The 12957-nt window shown below is 35.0% G+C and overlaps 1 protein-coding gene across 1 annotated transcript in view; it reads right to left on the bottom strand.

Annotated features, from left to right (window-relative positions):
* Nucleotides 1-12957, bottom strand: part of DOCK4 (dedicator of cytokinesis 4) — a 230641-nt gene that overhangs the window by 73171 nt on the left and 144513 nt on the right. Inside the window, 12 exon segments of the mRNA XM_066319015.1 lie at nt 783-975; nt 2305-2475; nt 3301-3382; nt 3713-3813; nt 3899-3982; nt 4088-4185; nt 8497; nt 9706-9861; nt 10432-10538; nt 11027-11189; nt 12632-12660; nt 12663-12755. Coding sequence (XP_066175112.1) covers nt 783-975; nt 2305-2475; nt 3301-3382; nt 3713-3813; nt 3899-3982; nt 4088-4185; nt 8497; nt 9706-9861; nt 10432-10538; nt 11027-11189; nt 12632-12660; nt 12663-12755 — 1278 coding nt within the window.

The following is a 12957-nucleotide window of genomic DNA, read 5'->3' as shown; positions in this document are numbered from 1 at the left end:
GCATATTTATATTGGTGGTTTTTGCAGGGCTTTCATCATTGTAATGTGTTTACCTTGACTGCTTTAGATGGTAAAAGTTACTGTTCCTACTGAACTCCATCAGCCAATACCCAAATAGCTCTCAGGGCTATTGGTGAGTAATTAAAGACTCAGTAAAATTCTTTAAATATCTTACTTCTATTTTAGTTATTTTATTTCAAAATTACTTAATCTCAATTTAATATGTGGTTACTTCTGTGAGTTTCACTTAGAATAGAAATAACGCTGGGCTCACCACCATTCAGTTTTTTTCTGCACAGCAAATAACTATGCTGTTACATACTTTATGTACCAGGCATCACTCATACTTGTGTAGCATTTTTATGCTACATTAAGAAATGGAGGATCCAAACTGCTGAACTAGCAAGAGTAATACAAATAAGAGTTAACAGGTAAGTGAGAGTCTGTTTGCTGAACTGTCCCCAAAGAAGAGAAAAAGGAGAAAAAAAGGAGAAACTTAATTTTAGCAAAACTTTTCCTTGTAATTACTTAAAAAGCATAAGGCAAACTTCCTCAACCAACATATGCCAGTAGATCAAAACCCTCCCCATATTTTTAAATGTCTTCGCTCTGAAAAACAAATCACTAAATTCAAAAACCTGTATTTTTGTAAATGACTAGCTTATACAGAGCAGTGCTTCAAGAATTGTCCTTACAACACTATTCCCTTCAGCACCTGCTGGCCTATGTACAAAGCACACAATCTGAGTTCCTCATCTGCAGGCAGCCCAGAGGAACCTTACCTGGGTTAGTGTACAGGTGACTCTCTACAGTTTTCCCAATACTCTGCAGTTTAACAGCTTGAAGGGACTCATCCCCATGCATGACTGTTGGCAAGCTGCCCAAAGCATCGTGAACCAAATTTGCCACTTCTCTCACGTCAAAGAGCTTCAAAAGTTCTGAGTACACTGATGGGAACGAGCTGAGAAACACAGCCTAGAGGAACAGGGAAAAAAATGGACAGAACAGTCAGAACAGTTTTGATTTACAGAATTTAAATAACTATAGAAATTTAAGTAACTCTAGAGAAGTGCTGGTTTCAAGGGTCGGTAGCAGCTTTAAAAATTGTTTATTTTCAGAATGAATAGCCTTCCATTCATTAACAGACTTACACTTGTGACTATTCCTTTAAGTAATATCTAATGATTGTTAATTTCTCCCAGGACAAAGTGAAAGTTCAAATCAGAACAAAAATACTCATTCTTTAAATGCACTTATGTCTCTGTGAGAGAAAAATTTCAGAAGTATGGAAGAATCTAGCTGATACGATACAAAAACATTTGTGTGGAGTTGTTTTGGTTTACTTTGTTTTAAGTAAGTAACAGCCTCTATCTTCCATTTTTCAAACACTGAGTATTTTTATTTTGGAATGAGGCAACACTGGTAGTCTTGGCTCCCTTAAACAATCTCTAAAACGGGTTAGAAAGTCATTGATGAATATGAAAATGAAACACTATAAAAGTAAGGAGAACAACACCAGAGAAAAGAAGCTAAAACTGATATTCCCTTCTTCTCTAAATCCTGCTGATTGTGAAAAGCTACTTACACACTCACACTGGTGGCAGAACAGGCTAATGTGAGTTAAAAATACTGAAAAATTCTAAATGCGGGTGTTTGTATCCTTTTTTTTGTCTTTTAACTCCAGCTGATATGAGATTAGGTGGAAGAACTACCTTTCCAATCTGATCTCTCTGATTTGTCATTTTCTTGGCAAAACAGTTTTCTGAGGCAATTTGGAAAATATTAATTGTTAACAGCATCTTAACCATCTCTGTTTACAGGAACATGTGAAGAGGATGGTGAATTTATGAGCATTTAATGTAGAGAGCTGTCTCCTGTGTGTTTTGCCTCTACACTTCGCACTAGCCCATTTTTGTAGTCAAATGAAATAAAAATATCATCTGAGTATTAAACCATATAGTTCAACAAGACTTGAAATTTTTCTGTAAAGCATCAAAACTCTGATTGTAATCTTTGGCATGCCTCAAATTCTTCAGTGTCAGTGTGGTTCAACTAAGCAGTAAAAAGACTAAAACAGAGAAATTGTTTTGTTTGTATCCATCAACATAATTATTACAATTCAAAACAAAACATAAGCTTTAGTATTATCTATTCCAAGCATATTTAGAAGGTGCTGATATGAAAACTTCATACTGTAAGATGGAATGTTGAAAATGCCACTTTGCTCTAGCAAAATACGCTTTCTCTCTGAAGGCAGACATTTTTTACTGGATGTGGAAAATGACAACAAGCAAGAAAACTTACTTGTAGCTGGGATAAAGCACTAGTTCCTTTGCTCTCTTGAGATAGGAAGAAGCGTACTGACATAAGGAGCTCTTGAATACAGCAGCGAAATTCCTCCTCGTTTTGTCCACCAGTAGCAATAGAGAATAATCTTCGAGACTGAACTATGTATTTAAAGATATATTCCTGTGCCTATAAATGCCAAAATCGGAGATAACTCACAAAAATGGACATGCTCATCTCCAAACAGAACACATGCAATGATTATATCATTCAAATAAAGAAGAGTCTGAAACAGGACCCCATTTGTTAATGTTGGTAAATCTCTCTATTGAAACACTAACAATATTTTAATAAAAAAACCAAAACCAAACAAATGAGCAAAAACTCAACACCACTTTCTCCCTCCTCCCTCAAAAAAACCACTTATATTAAATTATAAAACTGTTGGAATGCAAATTCAAAATACTGCCCTCTCTTATTAGCAAGACACCAAAGTTCACAGCAGCATAGAAAAATACAGAAGGGTACCACACTGACATTTTATTTCCAAATTGTAGCACATGCCCCAGACGGGATTATTGTGTTGTATAAATCAGTCTGATGGCATGTTACACTCTTCTAATGGTACAAAGCAAGGCAACAAGAACAATCACAACCACCATGATCAGTAGAATTCCCTGGTGTCAGGACTGAACCATTAGGTCAGTCATGCGTGTCTGCCACTTAGATTCATGCAATGGATATTAATATCACCAGTGTAATCTATATTTGATTCCTTTGCCTCATTCAGTAAGGAACATAGAGCTCCAGAGACTCATGGGAGTGAGCCTCAATGGTCAACTTACTGACAAGAGAATAATGAATAAACTGACTGCACTGAAAGTGTGCAGCTCCCTAGAATTGGTACTACTGTTACATCAGTCATCTATATATTCTGCTTCATTCTCCGAGTCAAATCTGTGTGTATTGTATGAATCATTCAAATATATACTTGTCTTCAATGATTTTTATTACCTTTAGTACTTCCTGGATGTGATCATGAAGCTCCACCTCAGTGACCCGATCAATATGCCACTTCAGTACTTTTATAAGATCTCTAAAATAGCACATCAGAAAGTATTATAACACAGAAGTGGTAGAAGGGTTAACTTTGCACATAAAATGCTAACCAATAGCTGTCATACGAGAAACACTAATAAAATATAGGAAAAAAAAAAAGTGATTAGATTTCACCAGACTTAATAGTACACTCAATTTTAAGTCTGCTGAAGAGTGCCTAGTAGATCTCTAATGAATGGCAATAATACCAGCATTAAATATGCAGTAGAATTATTTTAACAGGGATACATCATTTCCTTAACCTAATGATAGATTAGTTTAGTTTGTAATATCTGTCAGTATTAGATAGAAAAAGTACAGACTTCACCTGTATGCAAGTGCTCCTGCAAAATGACTTTCAATATAAGTGTCCATTACTGGCTTAAAGTGGTGAAACTTGCTGTCCTGCAGCAAATTTATTATGTGAACCTAAATGTGAGAGAAAAAAAAAAGAAAACTTTTTTTTTCTTTACTTAGCTTTTAGCTAGTGTTAAGCTTGCAAAATGAAACTTACCAAGCAGTCAAATACTTTTGATCCATATTTTTGAGAATTTTCATCTAAAATCCCAAATAAAGTGTCTAGTGTATCTTGAAGAAACTGACGGGAGAGAATAAGAGCGTTATTTAAAAGATATTCCTGTAACATGGAAATACATTATTTCCCTCAAATCATTTAAAAGTATAAAAAGGTATTTATATATACCTTCACTATTTCTGAACCATCAATTTCTTTCAATTTTGAGAGGCAACCTGCAATTTTGTCTGGGTGGGTTCTCCACTTCAGAAGGTCAAGCATATCTCCTGCAAAAACAAAATGCAAAATTAAATTTGGAAGCAAAGCAGCATTTAATATTTTAAATTTTACTATTACAGTCCACTCAGTAAAACTTGGCATCATTAAAACAAAAGAAAACACCTACAGATTTGCTACAATATCATCTTCCCAACAACACATTTTCATTCCATTCTGTAATTGCTCCACCAAAACAGAGAACATGGTAGTGGGTCACCAAAATCAGTCTTCTGTGGGAACAATATCATGCAATCTCGTTCAGATACTATGTTAAATAAAGCAATTATTTTTTCCTTTCTCATCCCATTGAAGGATGCTTTCCAGAGTTACTCTCTGAAAGCCAGAAACAACCCTCTAACTACTAGCTTGAATGTATTTGAAATACTCATGTTTCTATGTCTTTTTAGAGAACAAACACAATGCCTCTAAGATCCCACTTGATTAACAAGCAAAAAAACTCTTCCGGAAAATGAACTATTCTGAGGTAAAAGGTACCTGAGTGTCTCCAAACTTCACCCAGTTTAATTCCTTGTCCTTCAGCTTTCTTAACCAAAATGATAACTACATTACAGATAAGATTACATCATTTTCTACATCATTAGCAAGCTCATACATCTGCTGTAAACATCTGACATGTTCTAGAATTTGAGAGTCTTTTAGATATACATATTTATGTCACCAATATGATGCCTCTCCTATTTAACACTGTTCAGCTCCCTGGATAGAGAAGAATCCCCAGGAGTCTCCACTAGTGTATCCTGCCTTTTCTACCATTAGATTCAATCTAATTTCTATTCTTTCTTATTAATTCTTTAAATTATCAAAGTTACAATACTATATCATATTTTGATTTTGTCCCTCTCAGTTGATGAGACCTTTCAACAACATATTAGCAGAAAACTGTCTCAGATTTTAGTGAAGTTACTCTCATCTACACACCCTTCCAGTCCTTTAAAATAGAGAGAAATCCCAGAGATTTCTTCAGATCTAGTAGCATTTTCCATCAGCTCAGGAAGGAATTCCTTCACTATAATGCAACCTTTCACTCCCATTTTAACTTTTATTTGACTGATTGAAAAGTCTTATTTCTAATCTGTATATTTTCTCACGTGCTGCGTTATTGAACTGCTGCATTTCCTCTTGATAACAAATTTTAAAAAATGAAAAGGAAGGTTAAGAAGTTTATTCTGGCATGATTTGTCCTTGATAAACTCATCTCACAGCACATCTGAATTAGTTACATGTTGATTTTTTTATCCATGATTTCTTGCAAATACCTGCATAAAATTCATCATGGATGGATGGCCAAATTAACATATATTTAAGACAGGTGGAAGGGCAGATAAGTTCTACATTTAACAGTCTTTGGACACATGTTACTGCTTCACAGATGCAATAAAAATCCCACCTTCCTAAAAGACTGAGAATTTCTTGCTCCATACCATTCAATATCCTAAAATAATTTTGCAAACTTGGCTTGGTTTTTCAGCAGTTTTTCCTTCCTGAACTCAGACACATCTGCAGAGCTCCTTTCAAGTTGTATTCAGTAAAAGCTACACATATTTTTGACTGTTGACTTAAATAAATCCCAAATCTCTTTTATTCAAGTTTACTATTGCCACGCTTCGCTGATCAGCTTTTCAGAAATTCTCAGTGCCCAGTGGTTTGAAGCAGAAAACCTTAATCACCATCCAACTCTTCCATCAGTTTAAGCTGAACTAGAGTCTACCTGATCACTCCCCAATGCTGCGTTAGAAGGAGTCAGCGCTTCTGAAGTGTCCTCAGTAGTTATTAAAGTAAGAAGTTAATACCAAGTTTTCCTCTTGGTTCAGCATCTTTTTGGCTGGTTTCTACCACAGACTGTTTTCACACTCAAGTAATACTTGAACAACACCCATCTTTGTGTCATCTCTCTCCTGGTTTACTCCAGGGAAGTTCCTCTATCCCACAAAAAAAATGAATTAATAATTTTACTATATTAACATTAAATAAATCTCCAACTATATTCAAATTTTGCCATAGCTGTTAATGGCAAACAACCAACATAAGACTCCACAAATATTTTGTTGCCTTAATTGCTTTCTCTGGACACAGATTGTTTTGTGTTACATTTTTGTTTCGCTTCAAGCTGTGCTGGCATGGAAAATAGAGATCCTTGAGTCACGCTGAGTGACGAAGAGTCCCACACATGCATCACATCTCAAAGATCAAGGAGAAATGATAGATCTTATTATTCTATCTGTCAGGAATTTTTAAGAAACAAGACTTACAAATCCAGTGAACTACATTTGTCTTTTGGATAATTAAATGCACTTCTATACTTTAAGCCTCAGCTCAAGCTGACGAGTAGCAAGACTAGCTGAAGCTGTCAGTTCAGAGCAGGAAAATCAGTTCTTTACAGGTTTGCTGGAGGAACTTGGTAGAAAATAGTTGACACTCAACATTAAGGATTTGTTGAGGGATTTAAAAAGAAAAAGTAAATGCAAGACACTCACTTCAAAGAAGTGCTAAGGAGGAAAGACATTCTAAGATAACATTAGTGAACAGCCCAGGCATAAATGATATGAATAGAAAATCTGACATGTGAACCACAAGGGGAACAGATAGCAGTGTTTCATGTAGTAAGAGACAGAGAATATAAAATTGTCCCCAGAAATAGGCCCATTAGGAAATAATAGTTTTGGAAAAGTAAAAAAAGTCACCGATGATGATTGATTTTGCTAAAGAATAAAAATCTTTCCAATGCATTATCTTCAAAATAACCAAGGCCTGTATATTTAAAATAGACTACAGCTGACCTATTATCCCTACCAAATAAAACACATGCCTTCTCAAAGCATGCAATTTAAATCCAAAGGGCTAGGTTTAATAGAAGGTTTAGAATCACGAGTTTAAGGAAGTGGTCTGGGATGATTTTCCATCTCACCCATGTAAGTCCTGAGACATCAGAAATTGGCTTGTTATGACACTACCACACTTCAGGAGGAAAAGATTGAATTTCAGAACTGGCAGTCATGTCTCTTCCAGCAGGCTGCTTCTGTGGTCACAAACACTTCCTCCAAACTAGGGTTACTCGGAAAGCTGCCCAGTGCCACTTTTGTTTTATTGATTTATTGGTTTGTTTTTTTTTAAAAATGCAGCTAGAAGGAATACCTGTGTCATGCTGTATGGCGTGTTCCTCTGCTGCCGATCAGCTGCTGACCAAGGATGCACCAATCTGTGCTGAGAAACAAGTGGATGCCAACAGCTAAAATATTCAGACTTACTCGAAGGATCCTAACTCTCTTGCAGCCAAAGATCCCTACCATATATAAAAAACTAAGACTGTTTTGGTAACTACTCAGTAGAAAAATACTGTGTTCTCTCTCAATCTTTTGGGGTTTTATAGAGTAATGAAAAATAATTACTCATCTACAAATATAATAGATAAAAGCTAGTATACTTTCTGCTAATATTAACTGATTACTCTCCAGGATCAAAAGGAAAAGTGAAGGAAAAACTAACTAGTAAAAGATTAGATAAGGATGCGTTCTTAGCCATGATGAACGCAGAGACTCCCCTGGTTAGAAGGTCTCTAAAATTTGTTTGAAAATAATCCTAATAACCCTCCAAAGTACCCAGGGTAAGAAAGTTATGGATCCCAATAACTAGGAGTCAGCCTCCATCCCCCAGTCCCCATAATTTTAAAATGCATGAGAGCTGATGGCATGTGGGAACAATCAATGAGAGAATGACAGCTGAGTAAAATTTCCCAGCAAGCGAGTAAAGCTGCAGCCTAATTCAGTCACATCCTTTACAAGTCTGGGTTTGGGGTCCTTCCCCACCCCACAGCCAGACAATAGAATAATTTTCAATTAATTTTCAGATTGGACATTGTTGTTTGTAAACAGCAGGTGAATCTCTGAGACATTCAGAAAAATCTCCAAACTTAAAAACAAATTAAAAAATAACCAGCAATTTTCAAAAATACCAATACAAACGTTTACTAAAAAATTAAGTACAGAGATCTTTTTAATCCTGTATTTTTAGTACATAAGCTACATTCTCTCAGGGATAACTGAAGTAATGCTCACATGACCAAATATCCACATGCTTTGCTCTATGTTCATTTTCTGAGAGCATGCAATAGAATTTGGCAAATTTTTGTTTAAAAGAATGGGGATTTGGAAACTCACCAAGATGAACTTCCCAAAGAAGATCCTTGGAGAAAATATGAGCCTGTCTATTGAAAATATTTCCACCCTCTGAAGTACTGCTGAAATAATTGTTAACTCTTTCAGAGCTGAAAAGGGGATCAATATTATTCAGATATTCTACACCCTCTTACTCAGAATATGGTTAAAAAAAAGGAGGAAATTTTATGCCCTATGTCACACATCTATTTACATTAAGTGCAAAATAACTCCTGTACTGTAAACAAAAATTAGTATTAGAACCCCAGGCATTAGGGCAACTATTTATCAGTGAGACACTTAAGTTCCAGGCAGCACTTTTATGCACTTGTAAGTACCGTAGATTCATGTAATTTCCTAAATCAAGGCCTTTAAGTGGAGAAAATTTAGTCTCTAATTCCCTATTAGCTACCTTTGGGAAAATCTCTCATTGAGTAACTTTCATTACTAAGGTAATTGCTATGACAACACAAAATGGGTGTGCACAAGGAAACAAGCCATTTACTGTTTGCACACAATTCTATTTTGCACACTTGCTATTAACGGGTGAAAATTAAGAGCATGGTCTCAATTTAAAAAGCTGCTCTAGTTTTTGCTAAACATCTATCATCAATTTGCAAGGAGTTAGCAATTTATCATCATACACAGAAGATGGGTAAAATCACAGATATTCACACACAAGAGAGATCAAAATAACAATACGAAATTGTGGTTCTGTCAAAGAATGGTCAGAAACACATTACCAAGCAAATACAATATTTAGAAATTTTTGGGAAACTGTTCCATAGTTTTTTTTTTAGTTACAGGTAGTTTCAGTTACAGTTAAACAAGAATCTCAAGAATTTTATACACACTGGTTAAGAACTTTACACAGAGCACTAGTAGAGAGTGTAAACACATGTACTTAAATCTGCTGCTCCTTATAGCCAGTGCATAAGACTGTTTTAAGCAGTAGTAAATGTTTCTTGGTTTGAAGAGAAACAAAAAAGCAACATACGCCTAATTAGAAACAAAGTGCTACAGCCTAAAGCTGACAATAAGTATTTCATAAAAACTCTACAACAAACAGATTGAGAGGTTTTATGCAGCAGCTGGGTTTTGATAGTTGATTCCAGAAGTGCTGCATTTGATCCAATATCATGGTCATCTAAAAAGCATTCTTGAACTAGTTAAAAACAGTGGTTAATCACGATCCATTTGTTTCCATCTGGATATTAAAAAAAAATATGAAAAAACCAGTTCATAAAATAGACAGAAGATAAGCTATTTTTGAGTACATCCATGCTTGCTTGGCATGGAAAAGACTAGCTATCACACTAATTAAAGTCATTATGTTTTAAAATCAACATATCGTACCATTTGTGTGAGTTTAGTGGAGCAGAGGAAGGATGTAATCCAGAAGGACTCTTTAGTGGCTTTTACTGCTTGGCTGTTGTTTCCTAGGGATAGTCCCTTTGAAAAGGGGAGTTTGAGGTAGCGACCAGAATCCTGAAGGTTTGCATTTTCTTCACACTGTGAAAACAAACCAGTAGAAACAACAGTACTGCACAAAACAATTGACCAAATCTCTAAATTATATGATTCATTGTTTCTCTGTCAGAAACTGAAGAATTTCCACTATGCCTGTTGCAACTTTGGTTTTAGAACATAGCACCGTATATTGACATTGAAATTTAACAATTTGCACAGGCTACATTAAATGAATAGCTGCAAATTTTCATGGTAGAATCTAAACTTTATCTGGGAGCATGTAAAATCCTCTGAATAAAGTGACAACTCTTCTTGTATGTGGAAAGAGAACTCCACAAAGTTAAAATAACTGACCTTTGTGAAATTCATTATAACACAATATGATACAACAGTAAGACTTAGGAAAACCAGTGCACTGAAACACATACCTAGATTCAGTTGCAGTTTATACCAGGAAGATGAACACTAAAAACCAGCAATGGATATTCTAATGGTGACAAGATTATCATTCATTTGATAATCACTACAGACTTTCTTAGCTTAATGCCTGTGGGCATTTAAAAGTAGGTTCCAGTAAAATCATTACAGCTAATGACTGCTAATTCAAATTACCTTGTGTACAATTAGTTCATGGGTGCCATCTGGCAGAGTCCTCCCATTTTCCTGCATCAGGGGCATGAAAGAAAAGCCAAACAACTTCTTCTCACCCTTTTCTTTTGCTGAAATGCATATATAAACAGCACTTAAAGATAATAGTATACTTTTTAGACAAAATAAACGTATACAATGCATATAAGAGTATACAATGCAACATAAGAAAGTATACTGGAGCTGCAGCTAGTCAGATGAAGATTATCTTGAATTGCTGCTCCAGTTTGCACATTATCTCCTGTAATGTTGTTTTTAACTCACTTTAAATCAGAAGGGAGTATTCTGAAATAATTTAGTATATATTAACAACAAGTAATGTAAGCCACCAAATACACAATCTTAGCAACATACAGAAGTTTAACCAGTCAGCAATTTTTACCTCAAAATCGTCTCTAAAATGTTTCATAATGTTTCAAAAATTTTAGAATTTTGTAAGCAAAAAAAGCATTACAGAGAAAGCTCTTGCAGCTGCCTTTTCCCTGAGGTGATATGGAAACTTGTGTGCTGACTACAGCCATATTGAGGAGCACTAGCAGAAGTCATGAGCACCACTTACTGGAACAGTGCCGGAATTCACAGCGGATGTGAGCTCCTCTGAACTTATCCACAGGAATAGGAAGTTTCAGCAGCTCAGCCCATCTGGGGCAATTGTTATGATAAAGCACAAAAGAATGGTACTCGCTGGCTGGCGGCTCTCCAGAGCCAAATGAGATAAAATCCTAATGTAGAAAAAATATGATTAAAAATAGATTAGTTCACTGGTAAAATGTCATCAAGGACCGCTCTTCCAAGGAAGACTATTTAATGTTTATGTTCATATCATAAATGCCAAATTTGGTACAATGTTCAGTATCTTACAACCCTCAAAAACAATAGCACTTTTACATATAATATATATTTGCAATTAGAAAATTAGAAATGGCAAGAATCATTCACATAACTTAGAATAGAAGTGTTTAACTTGGTGTACTGGGTGATCAGGGAGGCTTAAAGCAACACGTGCTGTGAACTCCCATGACAAAACATGGTCCTGCCAATGTTATGCCCCAGCAACAAAGAATGGAACTGAGACCAGAACAGCCCAGGTTCAAGATCTTCAGTCATTTGAAATACGCATGTGACCCCAGAAGTACCAGTAATACGTCCCAGCATTGGAAAATAAATGTGGATTCTGTGATCAGGAAGAATAAAAGTGTTGGCTGCCTTTACAACACCCATGATGGACTCTCCATAGAAAGGCAGACAAATGGATTTGTCTAAAGTCCTGACTCAGGGAAATGAATTAATATTAATTCTCTGAGGGAAAGGTAAGGTGTAGTTTTCGCAAGTATAATCTCTATTTTTTTTTTTTTTTAATATATACACACACACTTACGTGCATATATATAAAAAATGTATCTATATTGCATGCCATGCATCTATATGCACAATTTCTCTTCAGATACACAAACACACAATTTGAATCAGGCTATTTGTGAAGCTTTTCTTCATTGTGTTACTCCATAGCCCATGAAATCATGCAGAACATATGAAAATTTTTTAAAAAATCAAAACCAAACAAAAATCATTAAAAAATATGTTAGGAAAAGTTTGAATGTGAACAGAAATCTTTTTGGTACAGAAAAATTCTGAGAAACAGACATCTATTAATAATTAAAACTTAAACTATTTCCTGTTTGTAAGCCATCACCAGCAGCATACATATAATCGGATGATGAGAAGGAACATAAATTTATCTTTTCTACGGATACAGGCTGATTTTTGCAGTGAGGATCCCTGATTTATTAAAATCAGACAAAATTCAAAATTATCAAGACAAAAATTATCAAGAAAAGTTGTTCTGTGTAACATAAAAATTGCCTATTTCTAACAAGAATTCTTAGGAAATACAAAATTCCTCCAAACTTGATCTTGCTTCAACATTTTCCAGCATCCTAATGGAATCATTAGGTATTTGGTTGGTAATTTTATGTGTTTATCTCAATCATTTATTCATCACAGAAATAAATAAACATATATTACAGTTGTTATATAGACATTTTATAATTGTTTTAAGCAAATACTTAGTTTGGAAATAGACATACTTTGAATACCTAAAGACAGCAAAATATAAATATGTATGACATTAACTACAGCAAGGAAAAGCATAAAACAAAGATACCTTTAAAATTTGACCACTGCTGTCCACCCATGCATTGTCACTTCCACATTTCTGGCCACACTTTTCCCTCCTTTCTCAAATTCTCCTCTTTCTACAGTGATATATAAATCGTTCCTCATTTCACCTATCAAAAAAACAAACAAAACAATGTGTCCAAAAGTTGATCCAAGTCGCTTATTTTTGCTTTTAGTACTTCAGTAGATTTTCATTTTCTTTTACAAAGGACAATGCTACACCCACGACTTATCAGTATTTTTGGATTTTAAACAATATTTATTTTTGTAAACCAAGAAAAGCAAAATATCTTCATCCCACTTAAAACCCAA

This window comes from Sylvia atricapilla, chromosome 5 (genome assembly GCF_009819655.1).
Source record: "Sylvia atricapilla isolate bSylAtr1 chromosome 5, bSylAtr1.pri, whole genome shotgun sequence".
Taxonomy (NCBI): domain Eukaryota; kingdom Metazoa; phylum Chordata; class Aves; order Passeriformes; family Sylviidae; genus Sylvia; species Sylvia atricapilla.
The sequence above is the reverse complement of the archived record's forward strand: the minus strand, read 5'-3'. Positions and strand labels throughout refer to the sequence as shown.